An 18,307-nucleotide genomic window follows, 5' to 3' on the forward strand; every position below is an offset into this window, starting at 1 on the left:
AGGAAAAAGGAGTGACATGGTACCATCTTTGAAAGAAAAAAAAAAAAAAAAAAAAAGGAAGTGAGGAACTAGAGGCCACTTAGATCAGCTTCAAAGTCCAAGAAAACCACGGAACAAATTGCCAGGTGCTCCCAGAGACATCAGGGAAGGGGAAGAATCACAGCCAATACACCCTGGTGTATGCACAGCGCTGCCTGACTTCTCTGACAGTTGTGAATGGGGGATACCAGCCACAACTCTACCTTTAACATGCCATGACCCCAGCTACTGCAGGGGCACTGGGTTGCTCCCAGTGCTGCCCATGCCATGCCTGGCTGCTCCGAAGTCTGCCCCAACAGCCTTCTCCCGAGGCCAGCCTCAAACTCGGCTTGTCCCAGCAGCAAAACTCAGCACAGGCTGGTGTAGAGGGTGAGGAAGGAGCAAGCACAAGCATGGCCTGTGCCCAGCCAGCCCCAGCAATTGCTCTCTGCACATGAATAACCCAGCCTGGCAGAGCTGAGTTGACTTTTCTGCAGCAGCGGCATCTGCCCTGCTCCTTGCATGCAGTTTTTATTGACATGTGTAAGTCTGGTTATGAGCAGTATAATGCCTGCCCAGGGGCTGAGGCTTTGAGTGCTCTGGATGCTCCTTGCAGTGTTCAGCCTTCTCTGTGCCATGTCACTGAGCTTTGAGCACACCGTGGCAGCCCACAGCGCACACTGATCACCTCTTCCCTGTCTGGTTGCTGTTGGTCTGTCACCTGTGGGCTCCTTGGCCCCCAGATGGCCCAGACACCATCATTTAGCTTCCAGGCACTACATTTACCTGCAAGGGAATGAGGGAGCTGCCACAGATCCTGGCTTCCTAGGCCTCTGACACCCACTTCTCCTGTGCAACCCCATGTTTGTGGGCTAGATGAAAGTGCTGCGGGTGGTGACAGCTGCTGGGAGGGCACTCAGCAGTGCTTGCTGCAGGAGTGCACCAGTGCTTCTTCTGGCTCGATCGCTCACACATGCATGGACCATGGTAACAAAGCTGTGCACATGCTCCACACGTTATAAAGCCACATAGCTGGGAGAGGCTGCAGACATGCTCCAGAACAGAGGTCTGTCTTGCAATGAGTCTGATGAGCAGGAAAAGCGGTCAGAAAAAGAGCAGAGAAGCATCAGTGATGACAAACATGAGGTCCTGCATGCAGGCAGGTACCAGAGGCTGCGCAGCTGCAGGACAGGGAACTACTGATGTGGCAGCACTTCTGCAAACCAGAACCTGTGGGATGGAGAGGATCACGAGCCAAGCATGTGTCAACAGCTCAGAACAGTGTGACAAAAGTCAAATAGCAGCCCGACGTTTGCAAGCAGGTGAGTCACGTGCAAGACAAAACAGTCCTGAGCTCCACGGACGTGGCGAGTGGGAGACGCATCTCTCGGCCTGGTGCCGGCACAAGGGGCCCAGCGGGGAAGGTGCCGGAGCAGGGGCGAACACAAGGGGTGATGCGATGTGGGAGCTGCTCCAGGTCTGGAGGGGGCACACGGCAGCGCACAGGTACTGCAGAGGAGAAACCTCTGCCGGTGCGGCACAGTGCGGCGGGGGCTGCTGCGGGGCACCGGGCCGGGGGCCTCGGCGCCAGGAGCGGCGGCCGGAACCGGGCTGCGGCTCGGGACCAGGCGCTGCCCCCACCGGGCAAGGCGGCGGGGGCTCCGGCCCGGCGGGGCCGGACACAGGCCCGTCCCGTCCCCCCCCTTTCCCCTCGGGGACCCCCTCCGCGGCAGGGCTGCGGCCCTCGACCTTCGGCGGGGCGGCTCCGGCCGGGGGCTGCGCCTGGTCCCCGCCCCGCGCCCGGCCCCGCCGCGGCCCCACCCGCGGGGCCGCCCCCTGCTCTGCGGCGGGCGCGCTTCCGCGGGGGCGGACGGGCGGTGGCGCGGCGCCTCCGTGCACCCCTCCATCCCTCGGAGCGCCTCTGCATCCCTCCCTCCATCCTTGCCCGCGCCCCTCCATCCTTGCCCGCACCCCTCCCTGCGGCCCTCCGCCCGCCCCAGCGCCAGCAGGGCCGTTCCTGCCCGGTCATGGCGGGGCGGCCGCGCTTCCTCTGCGGCGTGGTGGAAGGTAGGTCCTGCCGGGGCCGCGCCTGGGGCCCGTGCCCCGCCCGAGCGCTGCAGGGGCTGGCCCGGCACACCCTGAGCGCACCGCGGTCGGGAGGGGCTGCCGGCACCCGAGCCCGCCGCGCCCGGGACACCGGGTATGGGAGAGGCAGCGCCCCGGGCCCCTTCACGACGCTCTGCTTTCGCCCAAGGGTTGGGAATCGGCACCCCCCGCTGAAGCTCCCCAGCTCGCTTGCAGAGCGCTGAGGGGCCCCTCAGGCATCCCGGCACAGCCCGCTCCCAGCACCGCGTGGTGGCGCGGGGCGCCGCTGCCCTGCCCCCAGCGCTCTGCGGCGGCTTTTTCTCTGCCCTGGGCACGAGGCCGGCATCCCGGTGCGGACCCCCTGCCCCCTGCCCGCAGCGCAGCGTTGGCCTGGGCTGCGCCTGCCGGGCCGCGAAGAGCCCGCTCTCGTGTGGCAGCTCGGCATGGCTCAGCCCCTGTCCTTCTGCCCCCCTCAGCTCCGCTTTCTGCAGCACGGCACGGCTGGAGCTGCGTGAGGCCTGGCACCTGCTGGTCAAGAGCATCTCCGCTTTTTCTGGCAGCACATCACCATGCTGCAGCCCGCTGCCTGCTGCCTTGCCAGGCAGGGAGGAAGCAAAAACACCGAACAAATACACACAAATCAAATAGAAAGTGCGGGAATGGGGAAGTTGATCGTAAGAAGGAATATGAGTCAGACTAGAATCATCGATATATGAAAGCTGACCTGGGAAAGAGAAGGACAAAGATGCTGCCATCAAGAGCCCCTCCAGGAGGAGGTTTCTAGAGAGCGAGGGAGGAAAGGCAACTCATCCTGCTGTAACACAGGCCCAGAGATGAGACATCCCAGATGGCCCAGAGGCTGGCAAGTAATGGTGTTGACTGCATACTGGTGTGCTCTGGGCTGTGGGAGAGCCAAGGGGCAAATGCACTGCATCATTCATCAGTGCTCATCTATCTCTAAAAAAGCAAGGCACCTGCATCCCCCTCCTTTGGAGATGCTGCCACAAGTACAGTTAGGTTTTTGCTCATAGAGTTTAATCTATTTTTTCTGGGCGGAATATGCTAGGGTGGTGCTTTCAGCATGTGCTGCTCTTGGCAGGGCATGTGTCATTTCGCAGCAAAGTGTGAATGAGGCTCTTGCAGGCAGATGCTGTGCAGGGACTCCTGAGATATCCTGAACTGTGAGCTAAGCAGGAGTTCCCTTAGGCTGGGGAACAGAAAGTCTGTTTCTCACAGAAATACCTTCTTTGGATGAAATGTTTGCTGGGATTCTTGAGTGGCTACAGATTTGGCCCTGTGCACAGTAGGACATGGCTAACAAGGCAAATCTATATTGCTTCAAAGTAGACAGAAAAGACATGCAGTTGTTCAAGCAGGTTGAAAATCCATCTGCAGTGTGGTCCAGCACATCATTGCCCAAGGTTCGTGCTAGGGGGGCTGCAGAGCAGACTCCTGCCAAAAGGAGCCGGGCACGGAGTCCCCTCCAGGCAGAGCCATTCTGGTGCAGTCAGGTGCTGCAGGGCAGCACTGGCCTCGTGGCAGTCACTGAGAGCTGATCCTTTTTCTCAGACTAGAGGAGTTGTCGTGATCTGCCCTTGTGCACAGCACATTTCAGCAAATGCTTTCACTTCCTTCAATCTCTGCTCCTGTTCTTGTCTTCTAGAAAGTGCTTGACTGATGTAAAAGTTGCCCATGATGTGGAGCCCTTCTGATGCTAGGAGCTGCCTTGAGGACTAATTACCATCAATGTTCAAAATATAATGTATTTTCTGTGAGCCTTCATACCTGGGCAACATCCTCTAGGTGACCCTGCTTGAGCAGGGGGTTGGACCAGATGACCTCCGGAGGTCCCTTCCAACCGCAACCATTCTGTGTTCCTGTGATTCCTTGACTTGACTGTGTGGCTGAAGAGCCTTTTCTTGCTAAATTTGAGATCTGTGTTTGAACACTTCCAGATTTCCCTAACCTCCTCTTTAAGAAGCTGTCAAATCTGCATCTCCCCAGAACCATTTTCCTGCCTATTATCCCAATGTCCCCAGGTGAACTGGCTTGCTCTTCACTGAGTATTTTTAACTCACTGGCTTTACAGGCAGCTCTGCCCCTCTCGGGTGTTCCTACACAGAGAAATAGGAAGGCTACCTCCTAGACAGCAGTCCCAATGGGGAAATGGCACTGCATGGACACCATCAGTGCCCTGCTCACTCTACCCAGATGTGCTGGCTGGGCAGGACAGAGCAGGCACAGGGCAGACTCCTGTGGCCCTGCAGTCTCAAGCTTGTGTCACACACTGGTGCCCAACAACCACCTAAACTTGCAAGCAGCAGAAGTAGGAATGTTCATAAGCACCAGGGAATTTGCTGACTTCGGACCTGTATTTCCTGCATTCAGTTTTGTTACGTGAGCCTTCTGGAAGGGCAGTCTTGGTGCTCACTGGTGAATGTCTCAGCAGACAGCCCTGAAGGTTGCTCCCTGGTATGCCTTCCTTCTTTGGACTTTCTGTTTGCAGGGTTAAGGGGATGGTGTTTTCCAATGGGGGCCAGACAAGGCCTCTGTGAAATACCTTGTGGCATGCATGGGCATCCCCATGGGTTATTTGTGTGTTCCTGATCTGAACAGCTTGCAGGGATGCTGCCTCAAAGTCCTGCCCTGCTGTATTTGCAGGGTATAGGGAGGGCTGCACCAGTGCCGTTTTGGTGCACTTTGAGTTGCCGCAGTGGTTAAAGACAGAGAGAGCAACTTTTATAGCCCAGACAGGAGTGTTGATGCTGTGCTTGATGCAGCTTGACACTACACAGGGAGGGAGATGCACAGAGGATCCATTCAAAGGGACCTGGACAAGCTTGAGAATTGGGCCTATGTGAACCTAATGAGGTTCAACAGGTCAAAGTGCAAGGTGCTGCACCTGGGTCGGGGCAGTCTCAGACATGGGTACAGACTGGGAGAAGAAACTGAGAGCAGCCCTGCAGAGAAGGACTTGGGGACGAAAATCTCGACATGAGCCAGCAGTGCACGCTTGCAGCCCAGAAAGGCAACTTCATCCAGAGCTGCATCAAAAGAGGAGTGGCCAGCAGGTCAAGGGAGGTGGTTGTCCCCCTCCGCTTTGCCCTTGTGAGGCCTCACTTGGAGTACTGCGTCCAGGTCTGGGGCCCCCAGCACAGGAAGGAAGTTGATCTGTTAGAACGGGTCCGGAGGAGGGCCACAAGGATGATCAGAGGGCTGGAGCACCTCTACTATGAAGAAAGGCTGAGAGGGCTGGAGCTGTTTCGGCTAAAGAAGAGAAAGCTCTGGGGTCACCTTATTGCAACTATTCAATACTTGAAGGGGGCTTATAAAAAAGATGGAGAGCAACTTTTTGCTCTTTCAGGTAATGACAGGACAAGGGGGAATGGTTTTAAACTAAAGGAGGGGAGATTTAGATAAGAGGTTAGGAGGAAATTCTTCAGTCAGAGGGTGGTGAGGCACTGGTACAGGTTGCCCAGAGAGGTTGTGGATGCCCCATCCCTGGAGGTGTTCAAGACCAGGTTGGATGGGACCCTGGGTGACCTGATCTAGTGGGTGGCATCCTTGCCCATGGCAGGGGGGTTGGAACTGTGTGATCTTTAAGGTCCCTTCCAACCCGAGCCATTCTATGATTCTATGACCCGGGAGAAGCACAGAGACAGTCTCTGTAAAGGAGTATCCCCAGGAAGGAAACTCTGGGGTGGATGTACGATAGCTCTGTGCTTTGGTGCACCCCAAATGCTCAAGCATCAGGCCTCAGCAGTCTCCTCTAGGCTTGGCTTTTACCACATAAATTTCCCCTCTCAGGATAAGTATTATCTTGTGCATTTTTTCCCAGCTGCCTCTTTCTGGGAAGGATGGCAGCATAGATATTATTATACCTGCTGGCCTGAATACCAATGCCCAGCAAGATCATAGCAGGCTAACAGGCATCTGAATCATCCTGAGGTGAACAAACCAATGGCTCATGCAGTTTAAGAGCAGCCACTTAGGCTGTGCTCTTAGCACATAGAGAGACTTTTAAGGGAGATACTGGCAACTGTATTTTGGTTTTTGCTTTTCCTCTTTACAGGTTTCTATGGGAGACCATGGTCTATGGAAGAGAGGAGACTGCTCTTTCGATGGCAAGTACCCCAGATTTTGCTCTCTGGACGCACTGACATGTAACAGGTTGATGAGATGGAACTCAGCAGTGCATGCCAGCCCCCCTCCTGTGCTGCTCCCAGGGCTGGGGAAAGGGAAAAAGCCCCTGCCCTGCCCCGGCCTGACAGCGGCGGGCTGTGCTGCCCTGTGCCCGGCAGGTGGTGCTGGGGCTCTGCGGCCCGCCGGGGGCTTGGGCCGGGCTGGGGAAGCGGCCGGGGAGGGGCTGGCGCTGGGGCTGCTGCGGGGAGGGCGCGAGCTCGGGGGGGCGTTGCTGGGTCCCACTGCCCACGATATGGAAGGATGTGGGAAGGATCCGTCACCAGCTGGTTATGAGAATCGTGGAGCTGATCCCTGCAGGAGAGAAAAAGCCGTCTCCTGGCACCTGATGCCCGTGCGCCGGCCCTTGGCGCAATGAGCTGCACCGACGGACCTGCCACGGACAGAGGGGCTCCCCGGGGTCTCGTGGTGCACCCAGCACAGCGGCGTGATGGTCGCAGCCCAGGCAGCACACCCGTCCCTGTGAGCAGTGCCCTAATGATGGCAGCGCACAGGATGTTGTGGGCAGGGTGCTGGTGACAGTGTGGGCAGGATGCTGGTCGCAGTGTGGGCAGCATGCTGGTGACAGGGTGCTAAAGACAATGTGGACAGCGTGTTCACGGCAGTGTGTGCAGCATGCTGGTGACAGCATGGGAGGAGTGCTATTGATGGCTGGGCCAGTGAGCCAGGAGCAGCAGGGGCTGTGTGCTGGTTGCAGTGTGCTGGTGACAGCACCAGTGCTGTGCACAGTGTGGGAAGCGTTCTGGACACAGTACCAGAGAGTGCCGATGATGGCATAGGCAGTCACAAGTGCAAAGACTATAGTAGGGGAACCAGAGATGCAGACACAGAAAAATGTAACTTAGAAAATCTGGGAAAATGTGCCACTGAGACAAAGGAAAACAAGAGATGTTGTTCTAAAATATATTAAGAATGAGCAGATCTAGTGACGGCCTAGTCTGGTAGCGGGTTGGAATGTTCGTGTGTTTGCACATGCGAGCAGCGTGTTTATCTGTGTTTTCCTTCTCTGGAAAGAAACAAGACGAGACATTTGTGTCATGCAGTACATGACAGTCTGTTCATCATGGGAGAATGTAAAACGTCATCTACTAAGGAGGATAAATACAAATAAATGAATAAATCAGATGGCTTTCATACAGGAGTGCCAAAAGAGCTGTCTAAGGAAGTGTCTGCCCTATGGATTGCTGTGCAGATTCTGGAAAGAATTCGTGGTTTTGAGGCCAGAACGGGCCTTTTGATGGTGTAGTCCCATCTCCTGAAACAGCCAGGCCCTGTTTTTGCTCAGACCTGTTTTCCTTCAGCTCCGCTTGCAGCGCAGCATCCGGAGAGCAGGACATGGCACAGCCCTATGAAAGAGAGGGAGTTGTGCGCTGAGCAGCATTTGTCGTCATGGGCTGGCATGCCTGCCTGGACGCCTCTTTGCAAAGAGTCCTCCAGTCCGTCTGGAGCCTTAGGTGACCTCTTGTCCTTGCTGCACAGGCTGGAACGCCGGGGGCTGAACTGCTACATGTACGCACCCAAGGACGAGCTGAAGCACCGGCTGCTCTGGCGGGAGCCCTACACAGAGCATGAGGCAGGTAGCGGCTCTGCTGGGCCCCACCATGGGTGGGCTGTGGCATCCCAGTCCTCACAGGTGAAGCACGGTCTGCATCTCAGCCAGGGGCAGGCTGGCTGCTACTGCTCCTCCTGCCAGAAGCTTGCCCAGCACAGGGAGCCCCCAGACCCTGCCCATCACAAGGTGTCCCCTTGGACCCTATGCCGCCCATGGAGCTCCCCGTGCAGGTCTTTGGCAATATGTTCCAGTGTGACAGGGCCTGCAGACCCTTGTGGAGGGTCCCCTGTGTTCCAGCAGCCTGGACACCATCTCCCCTGGGCCCTTCTCTTCAGTGTTCTTTTCTGACTCTGGGTGTCCTTGGCTCTTTCCATTGGGCCGCAGTCATTCCCTCTCCACCTGTGCCTTGTCTCCCAGCACTCACAGCCCTCCTCTGCTTTGTCCCCAGCCCAGATGCAGTCTCTCATAGAAGCTGCCCAAGAGCATGGCGTGGAGTTCATTTTTGCCATTTCTGCTGGCCAGGACATGGTATTTTCAAGTGCTGGGGATCGGCTCCTGCTGCAGCAAAAACTCAGGCAGGTACCGTGGGCCATTCCTTCATCCCATGGCTCCCAGGCAAGCTCCAGCAGGCAGTGCTGCAGGAGCTGCAGGAGAGGGACCGGCTGAGCCTGAGCCTGTGGGCAGCACCAGGGGGCTCCTGCAGGCTGGTGCTGAGGCCCTGCTGCCTGGGAAGGGCGAAGACCCTAGCACAGCCGCCATGCTCTGCGAGGCGACCGCTCCTCCCTGTGGCACGGCACAGCCAGACAGCAGCTGCCCGTCCGCCGCTCAGGCTGTCCCCGCAGCACCATGGTGTGAGAGGGGAACGGCCAGTGGTGTAGATGTGGCACGGTAGGGGGTCTGGGCCACCGCAGTGCCTGCCCTGGTTTCAGAGGGCTCCTGGCCCGCAACAAGCAGGGCTGTGCCAGGGTTTGGCGAGGACGGCTATGGTGGGGGGGCAGCCTGCATGGAGTGGCTGTGCGTGGTGCGCTGCATCCACTGGATGTGGCAGCACGGGTGCAGGCATTGTCTGTCAGGCTGCTCCTGACTGCCACTGTCCCTGCAAGGAGTGAGGGGCTCGACCAGGGCTTGCCGCGTCCTCCCTCTGCTGCCCAGGGGTCCTAGCACCCATGCTGTGCCCACAGGTGGCTGCCATGGGGTGCCGTGCCTTCGCGCTGCTCTTTGACGACATCGACCCCTGCATGTGCCGAGCTGACAGAAACGTCTTCACCTCCCTGGCGGAGGCCCAAGCCTCTGTGGCCAACGAGGCATACCAGGAGCTGGGACAGCCCTCCGTCTTCCTCTTCTGCCCCACAGGTACTGCCTGCAGCTGCACAGCCCCCAGCTGCCCCTCCCCAGGACCGGGTGCTTGGCAAGCCCTGGTGCCCAGGCCACGCGGCTGCCCTGTGGCTGCTGCTCCCAGACATGCACAGCACGTCTGCCTCCTGCAAGCTGACTGCCCCGATGTCCCGTAGCCTCCACCATGCCTTGGGGCAGCCCTGGAAGCTTCAGGACGAGGACAGGAACCGGCTGCGGAGGGGCCAATGCTGCTTTCCCTGCACGGTGCCTCTCCCCTGCCCCTGCCCACTGCACCTGGGCAGCCTCTCTGCCCCAGTCTCTGCCCTCATGGGATACTCTACTCTCCCCCCAGAGTACTGCAGCTCACTCTGCTCTCCAAGCCCTGGCCAGTCCTGCTACCTGCTGACCCTTGGACGGGAGCTGCTCCCAGGAATTGGGGTCATCTGGACAGGTGAGCACCCTGCCCGGCTCTGCGGGCGTGCATGCGACTTGTCCTCGGTCTGCACTCGGTGCCCAGGTGCATGCGCGCCCCGGATGTGCTGTGTGCGATGGACCTGCCACCCATGTGTCCATCTGAGTCCGTGCCCTGATGCTCCAGGCCCAAAGGTGGTGTCACAGGAACTCTCAGCCATGCTGCTGGAGGAGGTGGAGGGCGTCCTGGGGCGCCGTCCCATGATCTGGGACAATCTGTTTGCCAATGACTACGACTGCAGACGTGTCTTCTTGGGCCCCTACACGGGACGTGCCCCTGGCCTCATGCCTCGGCTCTGTGGACTGCTCCTTAACCCGAACTGTGAGCTCCAGGCCAATTTCATCCCCATCCACACGCTGGGCAGCTGGTTTCGGAGTGAGCTGGAGAGCTGTGCCCACCCTGACCATGCAGGTACCAGGTCCCTGTGCCCCAGACCACTCTGTACGTGGGGCCCCACAGCTGTAAGGAGGTTGTGTGCCAGGGCAGGGCCCTGCCCATCTCTGTTTGGCTTTGCCTTGGCCCCACAGGCTCCCTGCTTGCCAGCCTGGCTCAGGTGGCACCCCCTGTCCTGGGCATGGGGTCCCTCCTGGGTGGTGGGCTGCCCTCCCTCAGAGTCGTGTGGGATAGCTTGGTAAAACAACAAGTGGGGCTATCCAGGCTGATGAGCTCCATTTCGCTAGGGACGGAGACTGCAGCAACCCTGGGAGACAGCCAGGGCCCATGGGAGGGGAGCTACAGCCCCCAGGAGGCCTTGGAGCTGGCGCTGCTTGACTGGGTGGCTGAGATAAACCAGCAGGCCTTGGAGACAGGTAGGTGAAGAGCTGGCACCATGCAGCATCCCTCAGCCCTCAAGCTCTGGACCAGCTCTGCTGGGAGCAATGTGGGGTAGGAGAGCTGCCTCTTGGGATGGGATGCTGCAATGGGGTCCCCCGTGGTCGGGCTCAGCTGGAGGAGTCTCTGCCTGAGCAGAGCTGGGAAAAGGATGGGACTTAAGCCAAGCAGGTGGGGTAGAAGAGTTTGAAGCTTTGGCCTCACAGTTGGTTGGGCTTTGGGCTCGTCCTGCACCAGAAGTGAGTGAGCCCATGTGATGGAGGATCGGGTGGGCCAAGAGAGTGTTACCAGCAGACGTGTGCTGCCTTACCAGCCTGCCTTCCCAAGAGAGCACTTTGGCAAAACAGACATTGACAGAAGACAACCTGGGGGAGGAGATGACTGGTGGGGAATGTATGTGAGGTCCAGGAGAAGCACTGCAGGGTGATGACTTGACGAGGGCCAGCTGGGTGAGCTGGCTGCAGGGAGTGTGGATGAGGTCTGTGACCCTGGGGGGGGGTTCAGGAGCTGCTTTGGAGTGGAAACAGGGTGAAGCAGCAACCTGAGCAGCTCTGGATGGCACCTAGCTGCCTGAAAGAGGATCGTGATGTGGCATTTGCTGCAAGGAAGGAGAGCAAAGCCTGCTCCTTGCTTCCGCATTCCTGTCCCTGAAACCAGGGGCTCAGCAGGAGGTTAGGAAGCCTAGATCATGGTACAGCTCTGGAAGAGGGGGTTAAACGTGGTGCGAGCTTGTTTTACACTGCTTGATTCTTGAAAGCCTGTGGCCTCCCCAGCCACAGTGGCCCGAGCGATGCAGAGCCCACAGTCCGGGCAGCTCCTGGTCCCTGCCAGCACAGAGCTGAGCTCCCTGGTACGGCCGCCCCAGGGCTGTCCTGCATCTGGGCAGCCATTCTGGTGCGGGTGCCAGAGGGGCTGTGCCTTCGCTCTGTCCTGCCAGGAGGAAGGGCTCTGTTGCACCCCAGCGCCGGCTGTGAGGGAGGAGCGGGGCTGCAGCCAGGCACAGCGGGATGGCAGGAGGCCACGCCTGGCCCCCAGACCCATGGTGCTGCTCCTGGTGGGGCAGACCAGCGTGGCCCTGAGACCTGCAGCGTGACACCAGGAGAGGGAAGGAGGAAGGTGACCTTGGTGCCTAAGAAGGACAGTGGGAGCAGGACCCCCACCGGCAGTCAGCAGAGCCCCCCAGGGGATGGGGACCAGCTCGCCTCAGCTAGCGGAGCAAGCTGCACGCCCTCCTCTGCTCCACCCAGCACAGTGGGCAGTGCCGAGCCTGCTGGAGCCCCTGTAACTGGTGAGACCTTCTGCAGCCTGGAGACCCCAAAGTGCTGCAGCAGTGGGGCCGACAACAGCCAGAGCCCCCTCCTTGACACCAGCAATGCCAGGGGAGGGGATGGCAACCTCCCCCAGCCCCCTGGCAGTCCCCAGCCTGGGGCCAGTGGGGCTGATGTGCCCCAGACACCCCCAGGGGCTGGGGCCGGCGCCAGCCCTGTCACCACAACACCGCTCACCGATGAGGCTGGTGCCAGCCCTGTCCCCACAGCACCACTCACCGATGGGACTAGGGCCAACCCTGTCCCCATAGCACTGCTCATCGATGGGGCTGGCACCAGCCCTGTCCCCACGGCACCACTCACCGATGGGACTAGCGACAGCCCTGTCCCCACAATGCCGCTCACCGATGGGGTTGATGCTAGCCCTGACACCATGGCATTGCTCACTGATGGGACCAGTGCCAGCCCTGGCCCCACTGCACCACTGACCCCAGAGGAGGCCACGTCCATCCACATGGCACCACTGGCCCCAGAGGAGGCCAGGTCTGGCTACATGACACCGCGGTTTCTAGAGGAGGCTAGGTCCGACTCCAATGACCCACTGACCATGGAAGAGGTGCGAATGCTGGTGGAGCTCTTCTACCTGCCCTACCATCATGGGCCACAGGCACAGCATCTCCTGGAGCACCTTCAGTGGCTCCGGGCCAACAGTCCCAGCGTGGGGGTCCCGGCCACAGCACCCAATTCTTGTGAGGTAAGGCTGGTCTGGGTGCTGCTGCAGGAGGGTGCCCATTGTGGCTGCTCTGACGCCCGGTCTGTCTGCAGGGCGCCCAGTGGCGTGGCCGAGCACAGTCCTTCCAGCTGCTCTGCGCCCAGACGTGCCGCCTGCACAGCCGCTTCGTCTGCAGCGCAGGGCAGGCGCTGCTCTATGATCTTCACCCCTACCTCTGGGACATCCGCAACATGCTGCTGGCTGCCAGTGCCTTCATCCTCTGGTTGGGTATGTGGATGAGGCCACCCTGAGAGCCAGGCTCTTCCACCCTAGTCGTGTATCCGCACCCTGGCCAAATCCAGCCCTGCTTCCTAAGGGGCAATGGAGCACAGGGTCCCTGGGCACCATGGCACCTGAAACTTCCTCTGTCCTTTCCCCTAAAGAAGTGGAGGTGTCTGGGAACACTCCCAGCAGGCTGGGGTCCTGGAGTCTGGCCAGGCTGCCAGAATCTCTGCTGGGAGTGCATCTCCCCTTGATGCCATCCCCATGCACTTCCTATGCCTGCACTCACCACCACGCCTCCCTTGCAGACGGCCACCTCCTCTGTGACCCTGACCCCAAGGGCACCTGGAGAAGCTGCTTCGGCTGTAAGTATGGCGCTGCTCTCGCCCATCCGCCAGGGCTGATGCCCTCTGTAACCTCAGGCCCCACAGCTGGCACTTGCCATGGGGCTGTCCTTCCCCTGTCAGTGGAGCTGGTATGGCTGCAGGAAGGCTGCACCCCTGCACACCCTGGCGTACCAAGGCAGGATGGGGACGGCTGCTGGGAAAGGGCAGCAGGGCTCAGGGTACCACTTGTATGGGGCCTTGCAGGGCTCTGCTCCTCCAGCTAGCTGGGGGCAAAGGCTCTGCTCTAGGACCCAAGCGGGGACTGAAAGAACCCCTGCAAGGCAGTGAGGGCATTGCCCCACAACATCCAGGCCCTCCAGCTCTGCCCCCAGGCACCCAGCAGTGTCCCAGCGCTGCACAGCTGCCCCACCAGCACAGGTGGCTGAGCTCCGGCTCTCCGGCTGTGTTGGGAGCACCCACGCTGGTCAGCATGGATCACTGGGCTCACGGAGCTCATCCAAGTTCCTGTGCCTCTGAAAAGTATGACACAGCAAGACACCAAGCTTAGTGTTTTGCAAGGAGCTGTCACCTCAGGAGCATCCTCCCTGCAAATGACTCCTAACCTGGCCAGGAGGGGCCAGGGGGGCAGATAGTGGAGGGGGAACTGAAGTGAAGCAGCCTGGAAGGGGGGCAGTGTCACACGTCAGGGAGGTGGCACTCATCAGAGCAGCACTTCACTGTCTCTTGTGGTTTAAAGGGAATGCCTATTTCTGGGGCATGCGTTCTTGGCCTTTTTAATCCCAGGGCCTTTCTGGTAAAAGGGATACGTAGAAGAAATTCTTTACTATGAGTGTGGTGAGGCACTGGAGCAGGTTGTCCAGAGAAGCTGTGGATGCCCCATCCCTGCAAGTGTTCAAGGCCAGGCTGGATGGGGCTTTGGGCAACCTGGTCTGGTGGGAGGTGTCCCTGCCCACGGCAGGGGGGTTGGAACTAGATGATCTCTAAGTCCCTTCCAACCCAAACCGTTCTGTGATTCAGTCTATGATTCTCTGGGCTACTGGGAGCAGTAGTGTCCTGGGCGACAGAAGCGAGGCTGGATTTTGAATGCCTGTGCATCACTTTGGGAGCCCCCATTCCTCTGGTTTAGATTTCCATGACCTTGTGAGTTTTTATAAACCAGGAGCCATTACCAGATGACAACCTGAGAGGGGCTCCAAGTTTGGTGTGGAATGTGGTCATGTACCTTGAGCCACTTCTGTGGAGAAGCATCTGTGCACGGTGCGAGGGTGCCTGTGCCCAGCTGCCCTGCAAGCTCCTGCTGGCACTGCTGGCTGGGCAGCAAAGCAGCACACTGGGCTCTGTTCCAGGCTGCAACTTCTCAGTCGTGCCAGGAGCTGTGGTTTTTCCTTACACCTTTCATGGAGGCCAGATCAGTCATCTTCCCATTCCCCCACTTCGAGCCGTGTTGCAGGGAGCTTGCTGCCACCCCAGTGCCGGGCTGCCCAAGTCCAGGGAGAGCTCCAGTACCTGGGCTGCATGCATGTGGGGTAGATCCTGAGCTGTGACAAGCACGGATCATGATGCTGCTGTGCAGGGGAGGCTGGTGTCCCCCTGTCCCAGCTGGTTGTTTTTCACCTCGTGTGTGTCTGTCTCCTGCTGCCTCCAGGGTGCCAGAGCATCACTGCCCCGCTCTTCCCCAGGGAAGATGCTGAGCCCTGGGCACGCCGTGGGGGCCTCTTTGGAGAGCTGCAGGTGAGGTCGCACCCCTGGCTGCTGGGGACTGGAGGAGCCCTTGGGAAGCCAGGATTCCGACTGCTGCTCCTGCCATGCTGTTGAGTGGCTGCAGGCTCGGGGAAATGATGCTGCTCAGGCCTCTGCACCATGGCTGCTGCTCCTGGGGCTTGGGGGGCCACAGAAGGACCCTCGTCCTGCCACCCCAAAGCAGGTTTGGAGCCAGGACAAGCTGCTCCATGATGGACTGTACCTCCTCCAGGCCCTGCTTCCTGTGGGGAACAGCTGTGACCTCTTTTATCACCCACCTCCACTCTTCCCGTCCCGCCAGCTGTACCTCCTGCGTCCACTGCTGCCTCAGGACGAGGTGAGACTCATGGCCTGAACACACCACCTGCGCTGCTCACCCTGTAGCTCACCCTGCATGGCCTTTGCTGAAAAAGTGCTAACAAGAAACGTGCATGTTGGCTGCTGCTCCCAGGGCTGAGCTTACAGCACAGGATGATGGCAGTGGGAAGGGGCCCTGAGGGTCAGGCAAGCCTGGGGCAGGTCGCTCTGTGCTGCGTCCAGCAGTGGTGGCTGTCCCCAGGGTGGAGCCCCCTTCATCAAATGCCATGCAGCCTGCGGCAATCACCCTGCTCTGTCTGCCCTGCTGCCCCTCCTGCCTAAAGGAAATGCTGGCACTGCAGATCCACCACCATGGACACATGTGCATCCCTGCTAAACACAGTACCCTGCAATGCACACCTGCATGGCTAACAGAGGTGGAGTTGCAAGAACGTGAGAGCAGATTATAGTACCAGACTATGGCCGCCAGCAATTCCCATTGCAAGAGCTTGTTTTCAGTTGCTTGTTGTCAGATTACATCTGAACGTCTGTTTCCAGTGAAACTGTGAGAAAAACTCTTCTGAGCACTTGAGCCAGTTCTGGGAAGGCAGCTCAGAAGTGCCTTGCTTTGACCTTGTTGTTCAGTGTTCAGGCAGCCTTCCCTTTGAGAAGCAGTGTTTTTACCAGGATGTTCTTTTTGCTGATCCTGTGAACAGCAGAAAGCTCAAATTTGACCAAGACAGGAATTTTTTGGGAGGTCCCACTTTGCACGTGCTCCATGGAGACTTGAATTTTGGTATTAATTTTGCTACTGTTCTGGCTGCTTTGAGCATGCTCTGGACTGGGGCTGATCAGCATTTTCTCAGCAGCTGCAGCTCTGGGGTGCCTGACTGGAATGGCAATGGCTCATTTTAAAGCACGCTGTGCTGTGGCAGCAAGCCTCAGAGGCTAGCAGGACACGGTACACAACGGCTGTGCACATTACTCTGCACTAGCGCCCTGGGCAGGCTGCAGTACCTGCCTTCCCCTGACCAGCAGCACTGGAGGCTATGGCTCTGGTTGCGGTCCTTCTCTGGGGACAACGTGGCCACCTGTGGGTGCACCATCCTCTGGTGGAGTGGCAGGAGCCGAGGGGCAGCAGTGGGGCAGGGCCAAGGCTGAGGTGGTTTGGGCTCTTCCAGGGAGAGCTTTACCGAATGTGCCAGGAGGGTCTGGACTGTGACCCCAGCGTTGCAGAGGTTCTCGTGGCCCACCCTGACCTGCTGGGTGACAGGTGAGACCTGGTCCCTCTGGGGCTCCCTCTGGACGCGTGCCAAGCCCGTGCAATGTGGCCTTGGCCAGCCAGGGCCCTCTCCTCCCACCCCCGCAGGGAGCAGCTCCGCACCGTGGCTGTGGTGGCCTCACGGTGTGGGATGGGGCAAGGGAGGGCAAGTCCAGCTGGGTCATGAAAGCTGCCGCGGGGACAGACCTGCTGCCCAGCTGGTCCCTAAGGGGGCTGCAGTGGCTCCCCCAGCTGAAGTCATCTGTGGGGGGTCTCAACAGGACAGGGCGGGGGCGCTGGGTGCTGCAGGGGCAGAGGGTGAACGGCTGCTCCAAGCTCTCCTTGAGCTGGGCTCGGCCTCGGCTCAGCAGTGCCTCTGGCTGGCAGGCTGCTGGGCAGCTTCCTGCACCTGAGCCCCGAGTACACGTTCGTGCTGGAGGACGAGGGCGGCCCGTGTGGCTACGCAGCTGGAGCGCTCTGTGCTGAAGGCTTCCTGCGAGAGCGAGCCAGCAACTGGCTGCCGGCCATGCGGCACAAGTACCCCCGGGAGCTGGGTGTGGGCGGCCCAGCCCTGGGACAGGTGAGGGCAGCGTCCGCAGTGGTGGGGAGTGGGGAGGGAGGAGGGAGGGCTCCTTCACCTGTGCTTGTCACCTGCAGGATGCCCTGGAGGAAGCACTGCTCTTCTTCCACGCAGAGCCACTGGCCGTGCCCCTGCCCGTGCTGCAGCGCTTCCCCTCCCTGGTGCAGCTGGGCACGGCCCCTCGGGTGCTGGACGTGGGGGCCAGCCGCAGCCTGGCCGTCTGCCTGCTGAGTGCGCTCAGAGCCAATGGTGAGCTCCATTTCGGTGGGGCTGGGACTCCATCAATACAGTGCAACCCCATCGTGACCCCCTGCCCACCCCAGAGCTGGGGGCAGCCATCTCTGGGGCTCCCCTTCCTGCAGTCTGAACCCAGCTCCCCGGCACCATGACCTCCCCTTGTGCCAGGGACAGGTGGACATGTGCCGCAGGGCCTTGCATGGTCACCCGCTGCCACAGGCAGCCCTGGAGGGGGGCTCAGCGGCTGCCCTCAGCCCTGGGGTGAGGCTCCCAGAGCTGGGGGCCTGAGCACTTCTCTCCCTCGCAGGCTCGCGGGGAGTGTTTTGCCAGGTCGGTGCCACTGACCAGCAGCAACTGAGCTTCTACAGCAAGCTGGGTTTCGTCGCCCTGCCTGTGCCCTGGCCCAGCTCCCCTGGCGCTCGGCTCCTGGGACGCCTCCTCTGAGTGAGCATTGGGCACGAGCACAGGGAGACAGCACCACAGGACGGGAATTGGCAGCGTGTCTCAAGGGAGCAGAAGCAGAGGGGCACCTCGGGCAGGGCAGGTACATGGGGGATGTGGCCTGGGGGTGAGCAGGGTGCCCCCAGGATGTGCACAGGGCACCAGGCTGTGGGAGTACTTGGCAAGAGAGAGGCATTTCTGCTCCCTCAGGAGATTTGGCTATCCAGGCCCTTCACTCCTGCTTGCTGAGCACCCTCCACCTATGCCAGGGAACAACCAGTGTCCCTGGGCTGCCTGCAAAGCACCCAGCCTGGCAGGTGGTGCACGGGCAGTATTTGGGGTAGTGGTCTTTGGGCATGGCGTGTTGGCACTGGGACAGTGTCCCTGTCCTCCCGATGGGGCTGCCCAGCTCTCTCCATCCCCATTGTGGCCCCAGTCTGGACAGCTGGTGCCAGGGCTGGCTCTTGGCACCCAGGAGCTGCTTGTTGTATGGATGGAGCTGCCATGGGGCACAGTGAGGCAGCCCTAATCTCTGCTGCCCAGGGGCTGAGGGAAGTGCTGTCCTCAGTAATAAAGCATTCGCTGGTCTCTCACCATGGTTCGTCTCCTGGGTGCTTTACCTCTGTGCTTGCCAAAGCTGGCTGCCCCT

The 18,307-nt window shown here is 59.7% G+C and overlaps 1 protein-coding gene across 6 annotated transcripts; it reads left to right on the forward strand.

Moving 5' to 3' along the window:
• Nucleotides 1–1,377: 1,377 nt before the first annotated feature.
• Nucleotides 1,378–18,256, forward strand: LOC106043195 (protein O-GlcNAcase-like). Of its 6 annotated transcripts, none has more exons than XM_048055783.2 (17): nucleotides 1,378–1,524; nucleotides 6,176–6,227; nucleotides 7,783–7,880; nucleotides 8,304–8,434; nucleotides 9,037–9,208; nucleotides 9,543–9,641; nucleotides 9,789–10,073; nucleotides 10,343–10,471; nucleotides 11,431–12,515; nucleotides 12,587–12,761; nucleotides 13,064–13,120; nucleotides 14,748–14,833; nucleotides 15,075–15,179; nucleotides 16,321–16,412; nucleotides 16,788–16,980; nucleotides 17,058–17,229; nucleotides 17,525–18,256. In XM_048055783.2, the coding sequence occupies exons 1-17, from the start codon at nucleotides 1,473–1,475 to the stop codon at nucleotides 17,659–17,661; spliced, it is 3,120 nt and encodes a 1,039-aa protein (XP_047911740.2). In that variant the 5' UTR covers nucleotides 1,378–1,472; the 3' UTR covers nucleotides 17,662–18,256. The 6 variants fall into 6 exon arrangements, with proteins under 6 accessions (XP_047911740.2, XP_047911745.2, XP_066853024.1 ...); XM_048055788.2 differs by lacking the exon at nucleotides 1,378–1,524 and adding an exon at nucleotides 1,843–2,085; XM_066996922.1 differs by lacking the exon at nucleotides 1,378–1,524 and adding an exon at nucleotides 2,119–5,467.
• Nucleotides 18,257–18,307: the final 51 nt, after the last annotated feature.

This window comes from Anser cygnoides, chromosome 4, assembly GCF_040182565.1.
Source record: "Anser cygnoides isolate HZ-2024a breed goose chromosome 4, Taihu_goose_T2T_genome, whole genome shotgun sequence".
NCBI lineage: Eukaryota > Metazoa > Chordata > Aves > Anseriformes > Anatidae > Anser > Anser cygnoides.